General features: G+C 45.4%; 1 protein-coding gene across 2 annotated transcripts in view; it reads right to left on the reverse strand.

Annotated features, from left to right (window-relative positions):
* Positions 1 to 21497, reverse strand: part of HCN4 (hyperpolarization activated cyclic nucleotide gated potassium channel 4) — a 99926-nt gene that overhangs the window by 18864 nt on the left and 59565 nt on the right. For both annotated transcript variants that reach the window (XM_053272908.1, XM_053272909.1), the window contains exons 4-6: positions 9459 to 9677; positions 1006 to 1152; positions 448 to 688 (exon numbers count right to left, since the gene is read on the reverse strand). In XM_053272908.1, coding sequence (XP_053128883.1) covers positions 448 to 688; positions 1006 to 1152; positions 9459 to 9677 — 607 coding nt within the window. The remainder of the gene's footprint in view (positions 1 to 447; positions 689 to 1005; positions 1153 to 9458; positions 9678 to 21497) is intronic.

Genomic DNA, 21497 nt, shown 5'->3' on the forward strand with positions numbered 1-21497 from the left:
GAGCAAAATTGGACTGGGCTGCCTTCGCCCGGTTTTGCTCGCTCGTGAGAATCGCGTCGGTGTCATGCAAGAGCCAGTGCATAGTTGCACCAAAAACAGGGCTTTGCAGAACCGCCCTCTAGAGCGAATGTTCAATTTCAAACCGAGGAGGCAGGTTGCACAGCTGTTGTGCAGAGGGATGTAGACAGTGGGGAAGCTTGAGGGACAACTCCTCACAAACACTTTTGTGGGGGAATGTGTTGGTCAACTGTGTTGACTTGGTTATGTGTTGGTCAACTGTGTTGACTGTGTCATGGACACAGCGCAGGGCATGGTGTATGGAGAGGAATAATATAAACCTCTTTTTGAATTCTGAACGGCTTCGCCTTTCAGATTTCTGTGCTTTAAGTTGTGGTGCCAGTGAGCACCCGTGTCAAAGAGCCTGGAGCCTTCGGGAGGCTAGTTTACCTCCAAAGTAGGAACCATCAGCCAGCTTGGTTTCCTTGTTCCCCTTCGTGAGCACACTGACTACCCCGTGCTGGATGAAGTACATCTTCTTCCCGATGGTGCCCTCCCGGATGATGTAGTCACCCGGCTGGAACACCTCGAAACGCAGCTTGGTCAGCATGGAGGTCACAAAATTGGGGTCTGCATTGGCAAACAGAGGCATGGAGGCCACCAGCTTCCGGCAGTTGAAATTTATGATCTCCTGTCCATGAGAAAAAAGAGAATATCCAATGAAGTGGTGGCAACTGCTTTCTTGTTCCAGGTCCCACTGAGCTCTGGAACCGAAATACAGCCATCACCAATACGATAAAAATGATTGAAAACACATCTAACACACACAAATGACAACACATTCAAATCAGTTTTCTCTACCTGTCTAGAATCCTAAAGGCTTCTATAATTCCCATCAGGGCTGAAACCCAGTGGAAAATAATAAACTGAAGTGTAGTGGAGTAAGCACCTTTGTGGCTTACTCCCTTGCAGAAACCACCTCTGCTGTCCTCCTCTTATACCACTCACCTCCCTCAGAGGTTCACTCAGTTCTCCCAGGATGCTCTCTTCATCAAACATCTTGCCCTGGTAGCGGTGCTCATAGTAGTCATGAATTCTCTGGCGCATCTCAGCTGGGAGTTTGTGGAAAGACATATACTGCTCCACTTGCTTGTACTGTGTAAAGAAGATAATTTAGTTATCTTAAAGGTGTCTTATGAGGTTAAGCACCAAAAAACCCCAAAGCCTTCCTTACGTTGCATTCAGATGAGAGCATCTATGTACAATTTATCCTAAGACAAGGGTTCCAAAACTTGGGTCCCTAGATGTTGATGGACTACAGCTCCCATCACCCCTAGCCTCAAAGGCCAATAGAGCTGGGGATGATGGGAGTTGTAGTCTAATATCTGGGGACCTTAGGGGATGGGGCCATTCTGGGATGCAGAAGGTTCCAAGTTCCCTCCCTGGTAGCATGTCCAGATAGGGCTGAGAGAGACTCCTGCCTACAGCCTTGAAGAAGCTGCTGCCAGTCTGGGTAGAAAGTCCTGAGCTAGATGAACCAATGGTCTGACTCGGTATATGGCAGCTTCCTTTGTTCCTATGACCTATGACTGAGAAAGTTTTCCTAAGGGGATCAATGCCAAGGCAGGGCAGATAAGCAGAGGGTTTTCTGTGTTGTCACCTAAAGACTCTCAGAGAAAGCTGGTTAGTGTAATGCAGGCCCGCTCAACTTTGGCCCCCCAGCTGTTTTTGGACTATAACTCCCATAATCCCCAACCATAGTGGCCAATAGCAAGGGATTATGGGAGTTGTAGGCCAACATCTGCAGGAGGGCAGCAGTTGAGCAGGTCTGATGTAATGGCTAAGTGATTGAGCAATGATTCAGGACTTTCTGGATTCAAATTCCCCCTTAGGCCACCTGCAATATGGGGATGAGACTTCTTATCTTGGAGTTGGAGGTAAAGATTAAAGTAAAAGTAAAGTTGCGCTGTCAAATCAGTGTCAAGTCAGTGTCGACTCCTGGCGACCACAGAGCCATGCGGTTGTCTTTGGTAGAATACAGGAAGGGTTTACCATTGCCTCCTCCTGCGCAGTATGAGATGATGCCTTTCAGCATCTTCCTCTATCACTGCTGCCTGATTTAGGTGTTTCCCATAGTCTGGGAAACATACCAGTGGGGATTCGAATCGGCAACCTCTAGCTCACTAAGCAAGTCATTTCCCCACTGTGATTACAACATGATAAAGAGGCTATTCCCACAAACCTGGTTTTTTCACTTGTGAGTTGCCATGGCACGGCTCTGCGCCGTGGCTATTCAAGACGAGACCCCCGACTGGGAGGCTGAAAAGCAGCCTCCCGGCTCGGGGGTCTCGCCAGCATGCCCTGCGCGCTTGCTCAGGGCACGCTGGAGCTTCCGGGGGCCGCATGGCCCCCAACGCCCCCAGCCGGCTCCGTAATCGAGCCGGCAGTTGTGTGGGCGGACGATCTGGCTAAGCCCCCTCTCCCCGCAAACCCCCTCATGGCTCTTCTCACTAATTGTGAGAAGAGCCTCAATAAGTAATAATAATAATAATAATAATAATAATTAATAATAATAATTCTATTTCTATATCGCCCTTCCAAAAATGGCTCAGGGTGGTTTACAAAGAGAGATAACAAACAAACAAGATAGATATCTGTCCCCAAAGGGCTCACAATCTAAAAAGAAGTATAAGAGAGAGACCAGCAACAGTCACTGGAGATACTATGCTGGGGGTGGATAGGGCCAGTTACTCTCCCCCTGCTAAATAAAAAGAATCACCACGGTAAAAGGTGCCTCTTTGCCCGGTTAGCAGGGAAATATGTGGAAAGTGTCTGTGATGAGGAATAAGATTTGTTTAAGAATAACAGTCTTTTTAATGAATGGCTAATGAGTGTTGGTTCATTTTATATTCATTCTTTGGACATAATTTGACATGATTTTATAATTGTTTTAAGTTGGAGGTTAATGATGGCTTTAATATTTATTTATGCATTCTTGACATTCTTGACAACTGATTATTCAATTAGTTCCTTTGTAGACTTGGAGGTTAAATGGGTATGAATATATTAGGTAGTTATTTTATTTTACTTCTCACTTTTTAAAAAACGTTTTACAATAATTCATAACTTGGTTCTTACAGGTTTGTTATTGAAGAGGAGCTTTTTCAACCTGAAATGCTAATGGTAAGTTTCACAAATATATGGAATGTTCATATGAACGAATAAAAGTTTATAATTATTTTTATAGCACCCTTGGGGGTTCCTCTTTTGGATTGAGAGAGGGAAACAGCAGGCAGGAAAAGGGTTAAGCATTCCCCACCTAATGCTGCAGCGGGGAAATGACCTGCCTAGCAAGCCAGAGGTTGCCGGTTCGAATCCCAGCTGGTATGTTTCCCGGATGATGGGAAACACCTATATCAGGCAGCAGCGATATAGGAAGGTGCTGAAAGGCATCATCTCATACTGCCCGGCAGATGGCAATGGTCAACCCCTCCTGTATTCTACCAAAGACAACCACAGGGCTCTGTGGACGCCAGGAGTCAAAACCGACTAGTTGTAAAGGGGACCTTTACTCCCCACCAGAGGCTGCTTTTCATTAGCATAAGAGCATAGGATGCTGCTGCCTTATACCAATTAGTCCCTTGGTCATTTAGCTCAGTATTGTCTACACTGACTGGCAGCAGCTCTCCAAGGTGATAGAGGTGTCAGGAAGTGAACCTGAGACTTTCTGCATGCAAAGCAGATGCTCTACCACTAAGCTTTGCAAGTCCCATTCCCCCGCAAATAAGACAAAAATTACTTGGGCATGTAGTTTGGCCATCACAAGAACAGAGAAGCCTTGGGTGCCTTCAGAGCAATTAAAGTAACACAGGGCTGCACAACTTCAGCCCTCCACATATTGTTGGACTACAACTCCCATCACTACTGGCCACTGTGGCTGGGGATGATGGGAGCTGTAGTCCAACAACCACTGGAGGGCTGAAGTTGTGCAGCCCTGGTTTCATAGATCATTTTCTCCTCCCAAGGAGACTAAATTGGTGACTTTTAGCATGCACTCTTTTCCAGCACCACAGGTTACTTATCTCTGGTTGGGTTGGGTGCTGTGTGCCGCTTACAATCTGTCAATAATAACTTGCTTGCTAGGCTGTCAGGGCACCAATTAATTTTCTGTGGGCTTTGTTATTTCTATGGGCAATTTTAATTTATGACCTACTTCTTGGCAACATTTTTTTTCTTTAAGATTGGGAGGCCTTTGGGGGCAGGACTATTTTATATTTTAAATTTTAAGAATACATATGCTTGCGTTATCTGCAGCACTGGGGTCCCACAGGGTTGGGTTGTGAGGATCTGAGGCCCCAAGCTGCAGATTTCTGTGTGCTGGTTGCATGAAAGTTTGCAAAGCACCAATTTGTAAATCTCTTCATTCCCAGTCAACATGAGCATTAGCTTTGCATACTAACAAATGCAATGAGGGGAGCAGCTGAGGGGGAACCGGTGGTGTTTCCTGGAATGTCAAGGCCTGTCAACACTTAAGAGGGTCAAAAATATTCATGAGTGCTGCCACTGAGGATCAAAGGGTAGATTAAGACATCATGCATAACTGTGGTTTATTTCATCTAACTCTAGTGAGTTTCTAAGTCTGAATCTGTGCCAGTCAACAAACTGTAGTTTATTTCGAGCAGTCAAACTGCAATCTGAACCCAAGTTTTGAGGTTGGTTTGCTTGTTCTATCCATGGCCTCAAATGACGTCTGAACCTGCAACAACTGAACCCGCAATTTTGGTTTGTTTCAGACAGTAGCACCCCACTCAAAGGGTTCTTGCTTAGAGAGAGAGAAGCCTAGATGAAGATGAGGAGCAGGACGCAAACAAACAACAATACAGAGTTTGGTGACTGGCAGTGGGTGTCCAAAGTTTCATACAGGAGTATTCCTGGCATCTCCAGGGTGCTTTCCGGACTAGCTGCTGGAACAGCAGCAAAATGACTCCATTCGGGCAAGTCATATTCAGAACGTAAACAGCAAGGGGAAAAGTTTCGCAGCAACTAACCACCCGAAAAAACAGCAACTTTTTCACGCCAGATATATGATGTCCTTGCTCTATATCGCAGTGATTGAATTTGCAATAAGGCATTGGAAGGCATTGGCTGTGTCACCAACGAAGGAAGTGTGGAAGCACACTTCTGAGATGCATCCTGACCCCGTTGGAGGGTCTAGTCTGGAAAGCACCCAGGAAAGTATACATGAGTCTCTGGCATCTCCAGCCCAACCTGGAGATGCCAAAAATTGAACCAGAGACCTTCCATATGCAAAGCAGGTACTCTACCACTAAATTACAGCCCCTTTCCCTATAGTCATCTAAATACATTGGAATACAAATTTGCTCAGCTTACAATGCTCAGCTGTATCATGAATTGAATTTTATTTCCTTAAGAAGCTCTTCAGTTCAGAATATAAAACGAAACTCTGTGCTAGGTTTCGTGCACACCCTGGAGGTGGGGGAATCACTCTCTTACCACCCTGGTCAGCGTAAAACCGGAAGTGGTGTGCGTGCATCACGCACATGTGCCCACCACGTCTGGTTTTATGCTGACCGGGGCGGCAAGAGGGTATACAGCTGCCATGCACCAGCGGTTTTTGAAGCAATGGCAGAGGGGGAAGCAAGGCAGTGGAGGTAAGCGCACCCTTCCCATGCCTTAAAGCAACCCCTCTGCGGTAGAATTGGTTCGAATGTGGGGTTTCCGAACCGGTTTGGCATTTTAGGAATAGAACATCGAACCGGTTTGTGCACATCCCTACTCTGTAGAGGCTCAGAAAGTGTTTTTCATCTGTTTATTTTTTTGTCCAGGTTTCCAACACTCATCTCATCTCCAATCTAATATAATGCAACCAACATTTATGACTCAATTAACAACTCTGATGGTGGGGTGTGGGAGAGGGGAATAAGCAAGGTTTCCCTCCCTGAAGTTCTCCAATGATGCTCATAAATGCTGGCCCAATTCTGAATAAATCCAATGGGAGTTTGCTCATCAAAACCACAAACCTTGATATTGTCTCCTGGAAGGAACTCAGGCAGGACATTTATTTTGTATGTGGTGTTATTGCTGAATGATGCAAATATTGATGATGCTAGGGGGCAGAGGTTCAAAATCAACAACAAATATTTACGTATATACCGCTTTTAACCAAAAGTATTCAACGTGGTTTACATAGAGAACCGAGGGTTCCCCAGATGTTTTTAATTAACTCCCATCAACCCCAGACACAATGGCCGTAATCAACTTGTGGAATTCTCTGCCACATGATGTGGTGACAGCCAACAACCTGGATGGCTTTAAGAGGGGCTTGGATAACTTCATGGAGGAGAGGTCTATCAATGGCTACTAGTCGGAGGGCCACCTCCAGCCTCAAAGACAGGATGCCTCTAAATACCAGTTGCAGGGGAGTAACAGCAGGAGAGAGTGCATGCCCTCAACTCCTGCTGTAGGCTTCCAGTGGCATCTGGTGGGCCACTGTGTGGAACAGGATGCTGGATTAGATGGGCCTTGGGCCCAATCCAGCAGGGCTGTTCTTATGTTAATTACAAACATCTGGAGGAGCCTTGTTTGAGAACCCCTGTACAAGGTATATTCAGTAATGTTGTGGAGTGGCAAGTCATAGAAACAGTCATAGAAACCCAGAATGTCTAAAACAATTGGTCAAACCTTTCCCAGTTGCCCCTCCCACCTTTTTATTCCTCTAGATAGGTTTTTTAAAAATCTCTAACACCTCATCCTCTCCTCTGCTGCTTCTCTGCTGGGTACTTTGGTTGGCCAAGAGTGTTTTGAAACCTGTTGTCATACAGGACTGTTGTTGACGTATTTGTGAAATTCCTGCACGTACAGAAACTACCACTGCTTTGGAGTATAAAGCACTCTTGAGTCTCCTCTTATCAATTATCACGTGAGCATCCACAGAAGGCCACATTCCTTGAAAGACTATGGTACCTAGAGGACACTGCACCATTCCCCACCCATAATACGACAGACATTTATATACTGCTTTTCAACAGAAGTTCCCATCGCGGATTACAAAGGAAGGAAGGAAGGAAGGAAGGAAGGAAGGAAGGAAGGAAGGAAGGCTCCCTGTCCCCAAAATCACAATCTAAGAAAGTATTAAAAATCTAATACACCAGAGTGCTTAAGGTCATTCTCACAACTGTTCCAGGTAGGGATGGGGTGTGTGTGTGTGGAGTGGGGGGAAGACACAACCTACCTTTCGCCACATGGTCCTCGGCGCTCGGCTCTGATCACTTGCACTGCACATCCACACAACCAGCGTGCAAGAGACCCCAGGTGAGGGGTCAGGGAAATCAGGCTGCAGCCTCCCGCACCCCGCAATGCACCCTGCAAGGAGTGTGGTGCATTGGGGGATTTCCCACTGCTGGGAGCTCCTGCTGTCCAGCTCTATGGGCCTGGTTCACATGACTGGGAGAGGTGAGGTAGAAGTGTGCTTGGGCCCTTCTCACTCACTTCTAGCCTGGGTAAAGAAACCCAGGCTACTCAGTTGCAGAGCACTGGGATCTAAAAGAGATTTATCTTTTCTGCATTGGTTGGAATCTGAGTTGCCTCATTTCAAAAATAATAATAATGTTCTTTGACCTTTTGTGAGATAAAGCAGCTGCCTCAGGTGGCAGATAACTGAGATATCAGCAGGGTGGCAAGATGCCCCTTCGACCACCATCAGAGCAGCTCTTCAGGACCAATCTGACCCTTGCAAGCTCTGAAAGGAGCGCCTCTCCTCACACGGATCATAAAGTTTGCAAGAAGCTAAAGGAACAAAGAGGAGATCTTTCCCTTTTCCTCACCACTTTCAAAGCCTGCAAGGGGGCTGGCTCCTAACATAGGGTGTGCCTCCGGCCCCACAATACCTTGGGCTGTCCCTGAATGTTGGAACTCCTGACCTTTCTTTTTAGCCACCATTGAACACATTTGACTGCTCCGTGCCGGAAGATTTGACTTCCTCTCCACAAGTTACTTTCTCAATTGCTTCCCTTCCACTCCACATACACCCACCCACCCAAACTGCTATTCATTCCAGAAGAAGAAAAAACAGGCACACATATTTTATCTGCATTTTCCCTTCTGCAATAGCGGGAGGGAGAGGTTTAACCTCCCCAGTGCTACAGTCTGATCACCCCCCAATCTATTTTTTTAAACCTTAAAAAAAAAAAAAAAAGTCTGGATCTCCCACATCACTTGTAGTTTCACCCCAAGAATGATTACGGCTCTCCCATATCACCTTCCCCCAAGAGTGGTTTGAATATTATGGACTCAGGGCTTAGAATACCAAAACATAGCAGCTCTGTACAGACATTTTGCTGTACAGGGATACGTTTTGGTGTAAATGACTGTATATTCACTCATTTTAAAAATGAACCCGAGCTTAGCCCCACACTAATGCAAGATATAAATAGGAAACATACTAACTTATATGCGCTCAACGTAACATGTGAATAACTACATGTGAACACTGTACAGAGACTGTATGTGCACTGAAGAGGACAACCAAGATGATCAGGGGCCTTCCTTATGAGGCAAGGTTACAGCATCTGGGGCTTTTTAATCTAGAAAAGAAGCAACTACAGGGAGACATGGCAGAGGTTTATAAAAATATGCATCGAATAGAGAGAGTGGACAGAGAGACATTTTTTCTCTCACACACAACTCTAGAACCAGGGGTGGTTCCATGAAACTGATGGCCAGGAAATTTAGGATCAATAAAAGGAAGTACTTTTTCATGCAGTGCATAATTAGTTTGGGGAATTCTCTGCAACAGGATGTGGTGATGGCCATCAGCTTGGATGGCTTTAAAAGGGGCTTAGATAAAGTCATGGAGGACAGGTTTATCAATGGCTACTAGTCTGATGGCTATAGGTCACCTCCAGCCTCAGAGGCAAGATGCCTCTACACCAGTTGCAGGGGAGCAACCCAAGAATGAACCCAGGAGAGAGGGCATGCGCTCACCTGTGGGCTTCTCAGAGGCATCTGGTGGGCCTCTGTAGAAACAGGATGCTGGACTGGATAGGCCTTGGGCTTGATCCAGAAGGGCTGTTATTAAGTTCTTATGGCTCAAATGTGTGAATAGGAAGACCCTAATCTCAATCCAGAGCAGTATTAAATTTAACAATTTGTTTTGATTTTTAATAATTTTTAATTTAATTTTTAATTTTGTTTTAATCGTTTTGTGCTATTGTTTTTATTGTGTTGCATATTTTAATCCGTATCGACTTTTAAATATTTTTAATTTTGTACACCGCCTAGAGATATACGTACCAGCCGGTATAAAAATATGACAAACAAACAAACAAACAAACAAACAAACAAACAAACAAACAAACAAAGTCCTCTTGGGTGTGCCCTGTCACCCGTTCTTCCTTTGTAAGGTGAGCTGTTTTCTCACCCCCACTGTCTGCAAAGCTTACCTTCTCCTGGTACTGTCGGCGTGAGGAGTCCAAAGACTGGATGAGGGCTGTGGCGTGGCCGATGAACATGGCATAGCAGGTGGCGCCAACGATCATGCTCAGCATGGTGAGCCATACGTCGGACATGCCCACCGGGGCTTGCTGCCCGTAGCCGATGCACAGCATGTGGCTCATGGCCTTGAACAGCGCATAGGAATACTGCTTTCCCCAGGAGTCATTCTAAAGAGACAGGGAGACAGAGTTACGGGACACAAGGTGGAAAAAGCCAGCCAAACCTTCTTGGCGAGGATGGATTTGCACATACCATGACACAAGCTTCTTAAGGTTTGGGGACGTAGGACATACTCCTCTACAACATGCACACGCCTAAAAGAGCCATTTCCACTGCTGTTTAGTGGCATGGTATATGTAAGCACGTTACCAGAAATTTCGCTTTGGACATGGTTATGTATTTGGGATGAGGAGAAACAAATGGACCCCAAAAGTAGGCTTTTGCACATTGCACAGATATGCATGTCCATTCTTACAGACAGATGTCTACACACACAAACTCCAGCTACATGCAGCCTTGCCACATATTTGCAACCATGAATTTATGACACATAAGCGCCATTTAATTCAGAGACAGAGTTAGTTTCCTGAATTCTGTTCTCCATTAATTAGCATTGCTTTCATTCACATGGTACTGTGAGACTATATTCTTACTCAATAAAAGACATTTTCTAGAGCTCCCACACTTTCCTTCTAGTTAAATTGATTTAAAGCATCTCCGCGCATTCCACACAGCACAGATTATCTGCATAGTACAGAGAATAGTACACACAAACCAGAGCTGGAAAACTAACACATTACACAGTAATGCCTTAGAGCAGGAGTTCTCGAATTTGGATCCCCAGATGTTGGGCTACAAATCCCATCACCCCCTGCCAAGTTTGAGAACTTCTGCTTTAGAACAATCAGTCGCTAGAATTTTATAACAAACACACACTCCTTCCTTTTAACTCTCCATTAAAACCATCACTCTATTTTTAAAAATGAACTTTGGACCAGCAGAAAAGGTCCCAGTGCTCAAGGCTGTAGCAAGTATTTCCTAGGATGCCAGTTGCAGGGGAATACCAGTTGCAGGGGAGCAACAGCAGGAGAGAGTGCATGCCCTCAGCTCTTGCATGTGGGCTTCTCGGAGGCATGTGGTGGGCCACTGTGTGAAACAGGATGCTGGACTCAGGGCCGGATTAAGCTGGTGTGGGGCCTGTAGCATATGTTATGAAGGGGCCCCAAATTTTAAAAAATGCACATAAATATTTAAACATAAATTATTTACTTGCATAGTAAAGTAATTTAATTTTTTCATTTGCCTAGTGCCCCCCCCACCAACCACGCCATGCCTCCACTCAGCTGAGCCAGCCAGTCAACAAACTTTGCAAAACACACCCCTCCCCCCCCCACACACACTTTTGTGACTCCTGACCATGGGTTCTCCTTTGGAGTTATTTTCACAAGGAGAAAGGGGGTGGGGAACAAAACTCTGAATGTTTAAATTAAAAGGTTCTCAGGAATTCTGTACTTTGAGAAATCTGAACCTATTAGCAATTTTGGCACACAACAGTGGATGTTTGATTCCAATGTGCGCAGAACATATTGGATCCCAGTAGCCATCACATTAAAAGGGCCATTTGACAATATTAAGAATATACGTTTAACCTCTTGTGCAAGCCTGACAGGAAAGCAGATGTATATTAAAAATAGTTGATGCATTGCAAATGAATGTGATGATGATGAGGTGCATTAGCAACTTCCATGAAAAAAGAAGTATCCAAAAGACAATCTTTTGGCAGGAGGCACAGCCTCTTTCAATCTAAATTACACTAACATGCTTAATATTAAAAGGTGGAAATGCACAAATCATTCCGTGCAACCCTAAGTATGTTTACTCAGAAGTAAGTCCCACTGAACTCAATGAGCCTTACTCTCTAGTAAGTGTGTTTAGGTTTGCAGCCTCCATTTATCTTTGGACAATTTCAACGGCATCCCCATGTAAAGCTAATGAAGTTGGCAACACAGCAGTAGTTATTTCAGTTCTAGAGGAGAGGAAAGGAGCTCACCTTAAATTTGGCAGTTCCGTGAAAAGCAATGATCACAAATTCCCTCCCAACAGCACTAGATACTAAAGGAGGATATAAGTGACCTTACCCAACAAGACCATAATATAATCTCCCTCCAAGCTCCCCTCAATTGATCCACTAAACTTTGAGACTCCTCTTGCAGTGCATCTGAGTTACTTTCTTTTTCCTCTTACAGGTACACATTCTCATTGTTTATCTTTACCCTCTCCCAGTCAGTTGGAAAACGCTGGCAACATTCAACTAGCATCTTTTTAAGCTTCCTTTCTTCCACCCGGCATTAATAGTTAGTTTTTTAATCTAAACTGCTTTTATTTCTTTTACTCTCTGTGTGTATGTTTTTAAAAACTTTTACAGTTTAAACAAATAAGGACCAACTCCCTGGCAATTAAGTTATCTTTGAGATCCCTTTCCAAGCTATCTGTTCCTACTGTTGTTCTTACTACTTCCTCCCATGCTGCTTAACATAATAGATAACCCAATCAACACCGTGGTGCCAGGAAGACCTTGCTTAATTAAATGCCCTCAAGCCAGGCGAGAGAATGGGCAGCAGCAGGCAATGAGGAGAGTCAGCAGAGAGCACCAGATAAAGAGCAAAAGAAGGGGCAGATGTTTAAGTCAGGCGTGCGGGGCCCTAGAAAACGCAGGGCCCGTAGCAAATGCTACATTTGCTACTATGTTAATCCGACCCTGGCTGGACTAGATAGGCCTTGGGCAGGGCTGTTCTTATGGGATATTTTGTTCAGATACCAGCAGAGCATGTTGTGAAAAGCACTTGGAAGTTAGTGAGGTGGGCAGGAGCCAGCACTCTCCTTCACTGTGGCCATCCAAGGTGGCAGGGGAAGGAATTTTTCACTCGGATGCCAGAAGAGCATGTGTAAGCAAATGGAGGCAGGGTGGGTGGAGGGCAAGGGAACAGCGCTCTCCCTCGTGGAGGCCAGTCCAAGGGGGTAGGAAATGAAATGTTTTGCTCCGATGCTGGCTGGGGTTAGGGGGGGAAATGTGTTTTTCACAGCAGTTCTGGAGAGGGAGGGGAATTACTCGGTGGGCCAAGAAAGGCCTCATGGGTCAGCCGTAAGTTGTGCAAGCCTGGTCTATTATTTATTTATTTAAAATATTTATACCCCACCCCTCCAGGGCCAGTTTACAATGTTAATAAAATAGATACAATCTAGAATATTTTTTTTAAAAAAATTAAAGATTAAAAGACCAGGCTAAATAAAAGTGAAACTCTAAGAAACTTACCAGCTATAGGCAGCAGATAACTTTTTTTAAAAGCCTCTCTAAGAAGATGTGTCTTCAGTTGTTTCTTAAAAACATTGAGGAAGGGAGCAAGGCAAAATTCTTCCAAGAGGACTTTCCAAAGTCAAGGGGCCACAGCCCAAAAGGCCCTGTTAGTTCCTGTTGATTGCCTGATTCTATGGCAAATTCTTTAGGTTTGTGCATTACTTGTGCATTCAGATTATTGTCTGACACTTCCATTTGACTTGGCACCCATGACTGCCACTGTGTGCATGGAGATATGGGGTGGATGTAGCATTCATAGGCATTATCTTATCATCTTGGAGAAGCATCTCAGCTTCACAATCCCATCTCCAGTCTATGGCAAATTTAACCTAGATGGCCTTCAGGATAAGCCCACTCCAATAATGGGGTTATCTTCTCCTATCTTCTCCAAATCACCCCGCTGCCCAGCGGAATCCCTTACTGAGCTCACGGACTTGGTCGCAGAACTCACGTTGGAGTCTCCCAGACTGTTGGTGCTGGGGGACTTCAATGTTCATTTCAGGATCAATCTGTCTGGGGTAGCTCAGGAGTTCATAGTGGCCATGACAACTATGGGCCTATCCCAAGTGGTCTCTGGACTGACGCATATTGTAGGTCACACGCTTGATTTGGTCTTTTACTCTGATCAGGGTGGTGTTCCGTGGGTGGGGACTCCTGTGATTTCCCCATTGTCACGGGGAAAACTGGTTCAAACTGGTTTTTGGGTGAGTTATGGGGTGGAGAATCCATCAGGCTTGGTTGGCCTGATGGATGATCTCCAATTGGGAATTGACAGAGGAAGTGTGACTCTGTTGTTCCTTTTGCATCTCTCAGCGTCTTTCAATACTATCGACCATAGTATCCTTCTGGAATGTCTGAGGGTGTTGGGAGTGGGAGGCACTGTTTTACAGTGGTTCTGCTCCTACCTCTCAGATAGATTCCAGATGGTGTCGATAGGAGATTGTTGCTCTTCAAAATCTGAGCTTACTGTAAGTATGGTGTCCCTCAAGGCTCCGTACTTTCTCCAATGCTTTTTAATATCTACATGAAACCGCTGGGAGAGATGATCAGTGGATTTGGAGCTGGGTGTTACCAGTACGCTGATGATACCCAGATCTACTTCTCCATGTCAACTTCTTCAGGAGCTGGCATATCCTCCCTAAATGCCTGCCTGGAAGCAGTAATGGGCTGGATGAGGGAGAATAAACTGAAGCTGAATCCAGATAAGACGGAGGTACTTATTGTGCGGAGTCAGAACTCTAGAAATGATTTTGATCTGCCTGTTCTAGATGGGGTCACACTTCCCCAAAAGGAACAGGTTTGCAGTCTGGGAGTACTTCTGGATTCACACCTCTCCCTGGTTTCTCAGGTTGAGGCGGTGGCCAGGGGTGCTTTCTATCAGCTCTGGCGGATACGCCAGCTGCACCCGTTTCTCAAGATCAATGACCTCAAAACAGTGGTACATCTGTTGGTAACCTCCAGGCTTGACTTCTGTAATGCGCTCTACGTGGGGCTGCCTTTGTACGTAGTCCTGAAACTTCAGTTGGTTCAGAATGCGGTCTCTGGGTCATCTCGGAGAGATCACGTTACTCCTTTACTGATGGAGCTACACTGGCTGCCAATAGGTTTCTGGACAAAATACAAAGTGCTAGTTATAACTTACACCTGAATACCCATCTTTTTGCCCAAGCGTTCTCTAAAAAATTTAGGTTTTAAACTCTGTTTTATTTTTAAATTTTTAAATTGTTTTAAGTTTTTTGTATATGTTTTTAACATGTTTTATGCTATTGTTAACTGCCCAGAGATGAAAGTTTGGGGGAGTGAACAAATTTGATAAATAAAATAAAATAAAATAAATGCAGCTCTCAGCACCGTAAGAATCCTACCTGCACCACATAAACATGCATACGAACCAATCCTCAGACCTTCTCTTGCACTATTATCAGTGGAAAGTTACTCAGAAGGTTTCCCCAGAAATAGCCATGCCATCATGTCACTTTGCCACATCCGTTGGGTCAAGCAAAAGTTGGGTTCCTTAGATGACAAGTGCCTTTCAGACAGGTGAGTAATATGATAAAGTCCAGATACTAAGTTACCCTGTGAACAGTCTGTTTCAAGAGGCGCAATTGTTCCAAATTCACTGAATGGACAACCCAACAAAAATGGCACACACACTGACACACACAACTTCAGGGCTTCATAAAGAGACAGCTCTCATTTGGCGCCAACCTGTCTAGGTTAACTCTGTTAACAAAGGAGGAGAAAGCCAGCTGTACTTGGTCTTGCTGCACAGGAGAATCTGGTTTCCACCTCTGGGATCCTTCCCTTTGTGTTTTCCGTCCAAGTGTCCTAGTAAACATGAAAGGACTGGAGGAGAGCCATCTGCAGACGAGGCCATCCAAACAGGAGGACAGCCAGGATTCCAGTGCAGTCTGAACACCATGAGCTCAAAGTGCTTATGAAGCTGGCGTATCTGGAGTGACTGTAAACAGTTCTTAATGGAGGGAAAGGCCATTCTCTCTTCTCTCAAGGTAAAAGGTAAAGTGTGCCGTCAAGTCGATTTCGACTCGTGGCGCGCACAGAGCCCTGTGGTTTTCTTTGGTAGAACACAGGAAGGGTTTACTATTGCGCAGTAAGAGATTATGCCTTTCAGCATCTTCCTATATCCCTGCCCAATATAGTAGCAGCAGGGATTTGAACCGGCAATCTTCTGCTTGAAAGTCAAGCATTTCCCCGCTGTGCCACTTACGGTGGCTTCTTCTCCCAAAGAAAAGGAGAAATCCAAAGAGAGCAATGGATGCTTAGAAAGAGAGGCATCAAGGCAAGGGTTGCCATATTCAAGCTTCCCAAATCCAGGTGACCTAAGTCACATATTATGTAAATTATGTGGCAACTAATTTGTATTTTATTTATTTATTTGGCCGATTTGTATACTTTCCCCTCCTTCTCTGCCTTCCCATGGGATTGGATCCAGAGCAAAATCCAGGTGGCACATTTGAAATCTGTGTAAATCCAGATGGAATTTAGCAGCCGGATGGAAGAGCCAAAATCTGGGGGCTACCCTAAATTCCAAGGGACGTGGCAACCCTAATCAAGGTTCAAATGTGTTCGGAAGTCAAGCCACGTCCTCTGATCTGGATAGCTGATGTGTGGATCTGTGGATCTGATATGTGGGTCTGGGGACAGGATGGGGAAGGAAATGCACTCTTGCCGATTTCAGAGGCACTCTGAAGTAGATCACAAGACCAAGTTGATCACTTTGTTGGCAGATGGTGGGCTGTTCTCAAGGGCTGACCAGCATCACTCCCAACAAGGACAGAAGGGGGAGAGATTTGTAATGAAGAATGGAATTTGGGGTGTGGGTTTGAGGAGAAAAAGAGGAAGAGAAGGCAAAGGAGGGATGCTCTGTGCCAAGCAGCAAAATGCCACTGCTTTCTAGCCTTGGCTGTATGTCACTGCTTTCTAGCCTGCTTTCTAGCCTGCTTTCTAGCCTTGGCTGTATGTCACTGGCACGGTCTTCATGGCATGGAAAAGCAACATTGGGACCACCATTGAATCAGGGCCACCATAAAAGCCCTGGGCCACAGGTCTCTGGGGGCCACACTGGCTGCTTACCCAGCACCAGTTGCCTCACTGAGCTGGTGCAGAGTTGCCCCGTCCCAGAAAGACCAAGTGTTTTCCTTTAAGGCAAGTCTGCTCTCATGCTAGTGTGGGGCAGTGAACTGGCATGGTGATATCATCAGGCAGAGAGTTAGGCAGGCACTGCCCAGCAAAGGCAGCCTGGCAGCAGTGGCTGGCAGGTGGTGGCGGTGAACCACTACCTTAAATTTCACCCCAGGGCCGACTTCAACTTCCTTACATCAGGATGCCTACACGATTCGGGCACCTGCTTTCTGTGGAACACAGGAAGTGGAACAGAGGACTTGGCATGGGATGATTCAGCAGCATCACAGAGCCTGGAAGCAAGATCAATGGAAGTGTGACAGCACCTCAACGGTGTAGCTTAGTTTCACTAGATTTTGTGTTGCATCTATTTTTATTTATTTCATTGCATTTTTATCCCCACCTCCTCCAAAGAGCTCAGAGAGGCATATATAAACAGTCTCCCCCTCTCATCCTCAAAACAACCCCGTGGTGTAAGTTTGCTAACTAATTTGGCCCATCCAGTAGGTGATAGTCTTTCTAGTCTGTTCAACACTCCAATTCCTACCTCACATCAGGGCTGAAAAACCCTTTTGCAAAGGTGGCAAAAGCTTCTGCTTGCTGTCTCCTCGTCTGGTTTATGTGCAGCGTCCATGCCGGAGCTGTGGACAGCTGATGGCACCTCAAAAATAGATCTCTGTCTTAATGAACAGCTTGTTCCTGCAGCATTATGACACATCTGTACTGCTGCTTTTGTGCGGGAGAGGTGTGTGCCAGAAGAACTATTCTCAGGAGAATCTGCACTTGCTAAGGCTAAGCAGAGGCTGGAGATAAGCAGGAGGAGAAATGCCTGAGGCAAACACAATCACAATTGTACTGCCTTGGCTTGCAAGAAAGCTCTTGTTTCTGAGACTCTTCCTTCCACTTCCTGCCAAGCGGAAGCTTGGTGGAAGTGGGGCTAAAGTTGCTTTCTCAAATCCGAGGCTACACTAATTTGACCTCCCAGCCAATTCCCATCATCCTTGATTATTGGCCACTGTGGCTGGGGATGATGGGAGTTGTAGTCCAACAAGAGCTGGAGGGTCAAAGTTGTGCAGTCCCTTCCCAACCACACAGCCATCTAACTACTGCATTTACTATACTTCTGAGTGATTCGCAAACCTGGGGTCACTAGAGCTTGTTGGATTGCCATCTTATTTGTTTGTTATTTCTCTGTGTAAACCACCCTGAGTCATTTTTGGAAAGGCAGTATAGAAATTGAATTAATTAATTAATTAAATTAATTAATTAATTATAATAATGGGATGTGGCTCCCACTCAGTTGCAAAGGTTCAATTAATTATTAGGATTTGGCAGCTTGCTGGTTTTGAACCAGATGCTGTTGGAGAAGTCCTAATTTTTCCTGCTCTCCATAGAAAGGCAAAAGAAGGAGTTCTGTGGAAATTCTGTTGAGACAGTGCTTAATAGTGCTTTGAAAAGAAAAGAAAAAGAGTATCCTGACCAATTACTCAATGAAAGATGCATTGAAATTATTAGGACAAGTCAGTCATGACCAACATCATACATGCATCATGATAGGAACATAGGAAGCTGCCATATACTGAGTCAGACCACTGGTCTACCTAGCTCAGTATTGTCTTCACAGACTGGCAGCGGCTTCTCCAAGGTTGCAGGAAGGAATCTCTCTCAGCCCTATCTTGAAGATGCTGCCAGAGAGGGAACTTGGAACCTTCTGCTCTTCCCAGAGCGGCTTCATCCCCTGAGGGGAATATCTTACAGCGCTCACACATCAAATCACCCATTTGTGTGCAACCAGAGCAGACCTTGCTAAGCTAAGGGGACAAGTCATGCTTGCTACCACAAGACCAGCTCTCCTGGTAGACAGGTCTCCTGATAGACAGGCCTCAGCTGGTGTTGGTGCATGGAGCAGCTCCCGCTCCAGCCTAGGAGGGCAGATTCTACTAGGAGCGGATGTCCTTCAGATATCCAAGGCCCCCCCAAAAAAGCACAGTTAAAAGTTAAAAACTAGTGCAGGAATTCCCCAACCCATGCTCTACTCATGGACATGACATTAGGGATATGCCCGGAACGTAGGCAATGGCGCAGCAGGGAGGTCCGCTGCCGCCCCGACTGACCCTTTGCTAATGGAGCACCAGGGGGGGAAAGTGAAGGGAGGGGAAAGTGCGCACTCCCTCACCCTAAAAATCAACCCCCCCATCCCTACATGATATTGCTAGTAACCCCTGCTAACTTGACAAAGAGGCACCTTTTAACATGGTGATTCTCTTTGTTTAGCAGGGAGGAGAGTAACTGGCCCTATCCACCCACAGCACAGTCCTTCCAGTGACTGCTACTGATGTCTATCTTATGTTCCTTTTTGGACTGTGTGCCGTTTGGAGACAGGGATTCATCTTATATATTTATTATTTCTCAGTGTAAACTGCCCTGAGCTATTTTTGGACGGGGGGTATAGAAACTGAATTAATAATAATAATAATAATAATAACAACAACAAATGTGGCACATCTCATGGTTGAATTAGGAAGGCTCCACTTTGAATGCATGTGTGTACACGCTGCCTTGATATTGCCGCCCAGAACAAAACTCATGCTGCACAGAGAAGAAAAAAATTAGAGGGACCACTGACCACAAGGCTCTGAACACAGCATTTTGGACTAGCTGAAGTTAAAAATCCTGTGCATGCAGGACTGATATGCCCCTGATATGCCCCAGATATAACTGTAGTCAAGAAGAAATAAAAACAAATTAAAATAATCGACATAGCAGTACCAGGGGATAGCAGAATAGAAGAAAAAGAAATAGAAAAAATCACAAAATACAAAGATCTACAAATTGAAATTGAAAGGCTGTGGCAGAAGAAGACCAAAATAATCCCAGTGGTAATTGGCACTCTAGGTGCAATTCCAAAAGACCTTGAAGAGCACCTCAACACCATAGGGGCCACAGAAATCACCATCAGCCAATTACAAAAAGCAACTTTACTGGGAACAGCCTATATTCTGCGACGATATCTATAACAGCAGCAGCAACATTGACAATAAAATTCAGCCATCCCAGGTCCTTGGGAAGGACTCGATGTCTGGATAAAACAAACCAGTCAATAACACCTGTCTGACTGTGTAAACAATAATAATAATGCCTTAGGACATATGTGGCACATCTCATGGTTGAATGAGGAAGTCCCCACGTTGAATGCATGTGTGCACACACTGCCTTGATATTGCCGCCCAGAACAAAACTCATTCTGCACAGAAATGAAAAAAATTAGAGGGACCACTGACCACAAGGCTCTGAACACAGCATTTTGGACTAGCTGATGTTAAAAATCCTGTGCATTATTATTATTATTATTATTATTATTATTATTATTATTAATTCAATTTCTATATCGCCCTTCCAAAAATGGCTCAGGGCGGTTTACACAGAGAGATAATAAATAAATAGGATGGCTCCCTGTCCCCAAAGGGCTCACATTCTAAAAATAAACATAAGACACACACCAGCAATAGTCACTGGAAGTACTGTGCTGGGGGTGGATGGGGCCAGTTACTCTCCCCCTGCTAAATAAAGAGAATCACCACGGTAAAAGGTGCCTCTTTGCCCAGTTAGCAGGGGTTATGCCCATGCAGGACTGATATGCCCCTGCCTCTTTCATGGCCTCCTGAACATTTCTGGTAAAGAAGGGAATGAGGCCTTAGCTCATTCTAGAGCATGCAGAAGGTCCCAGGTTCAAACCTTGGCATCACCAGGTAGGACTGGAATCCTTCTCTGAAACCCTGAAGAGCAGTGGCAGCTGGTGGTTCCTGGGATGGGTGGGGGGGAGGGCTAGGCAGGGCAGGTGATGGGTGGAGCCACAGGTAGGGAGAGTTGGAGCCAATTGTGGGCAGCTGCAGAGGCAGAACCAGGACTAGGCAGGTACTTTAGCAATAACTGGCAAAGTGTGGATTTGTAGCTATTGAGTGGGATCAAAATACACACACACCCACACACAAATCTCAATTGCTCATCAGCAGAGATACAGAGAACTATGGAACACATTGGTTGCTTTATGGTGCTTAACACCACAAATCTTCAGTCATGTAGATTTATCTAACACAAGCGCGCGCGCGCGCGCAGAGACACACCCACACGGAACTGTACAAGCCACAAGTAAAGCACAAGCCAGCTACAAAAGGCTGCTTCTGTGGAGAGTAAATGCATTCTGAAGTCACTAGGGAACTCTGTCTGCCTGATTATTTAAAAAATGAAGGCTACTATTAATAAACAACAAGCAGAAAGAATTCTGAGCCAGAGCGGTATAGTGGTTAGTGCGCTGGATTAGACTGGGGAAATTCAAGTTCAGATCCCCATTCAGCCATGAAACTCACTGGGTGACTCTCGGACAGTCACTTATCTCTCAGCATAACCTTCCTCATAGGGCTGTTGGCAGGATAAATGTAACAATGTGCACCACTCTGGGCTTCTTGGAGGAAGCACAGTAAAAGCAAATGAATCAATATGAGCCCCTGGTGGCGCAGTGGTAGAACTGCTGCCCTGTAACCAGAAGGTTACAAGTTCGATCCTGACCTGGGGCTCAAGGTTGACTCAGCCTTCCATCCTTCCGAGGTCGGTAAAATGAGTACCCAGAATGTTGGGGGCAATATGCTAAATCATTGTAAACCGCTTAGAGAGCTTCCAGCTATAGAGCGGTATATAAATGTAAGTGATATTGCTATTGCTATGTAATGGTGCAGCGGGGAAATGACTTGACTAGCAAGCCAGAGGTTGCTGGTTTGAATACCCTCTGGTCTGTTTCCCAGACTTTGGCAAATACCTATATCCGGCAGCAGCAATATAGGAAGATGCTGAAGGGCATCATCTCATACTGCACGGGAGACGGCCATGGTAAACCCCTCCTGCATTCTATCAAGAAAACCACATGGCTCTGTGGTTGCCAGGAGTTGACCCCAACTCGACGGCACGCTTTACCTTTACTTTAAAGCAGAGACCA

The sequence above is a fragment of the Hemicordylus capensis genome, chromosome 10 (genome assembly GCF_027244095.1).
Source record: "Hemicordylus capensis ecotype Gifberg chromosome 10, rHemCap1.1.pri, whole genome shotgun sequence".
NCBI classification, from domain to species: Eukaryota; Metazoa; Chordata; class Lepidosauria; order Squamata; family Cordylidae; genus Hemicordylus; species Hemicordylus capensis.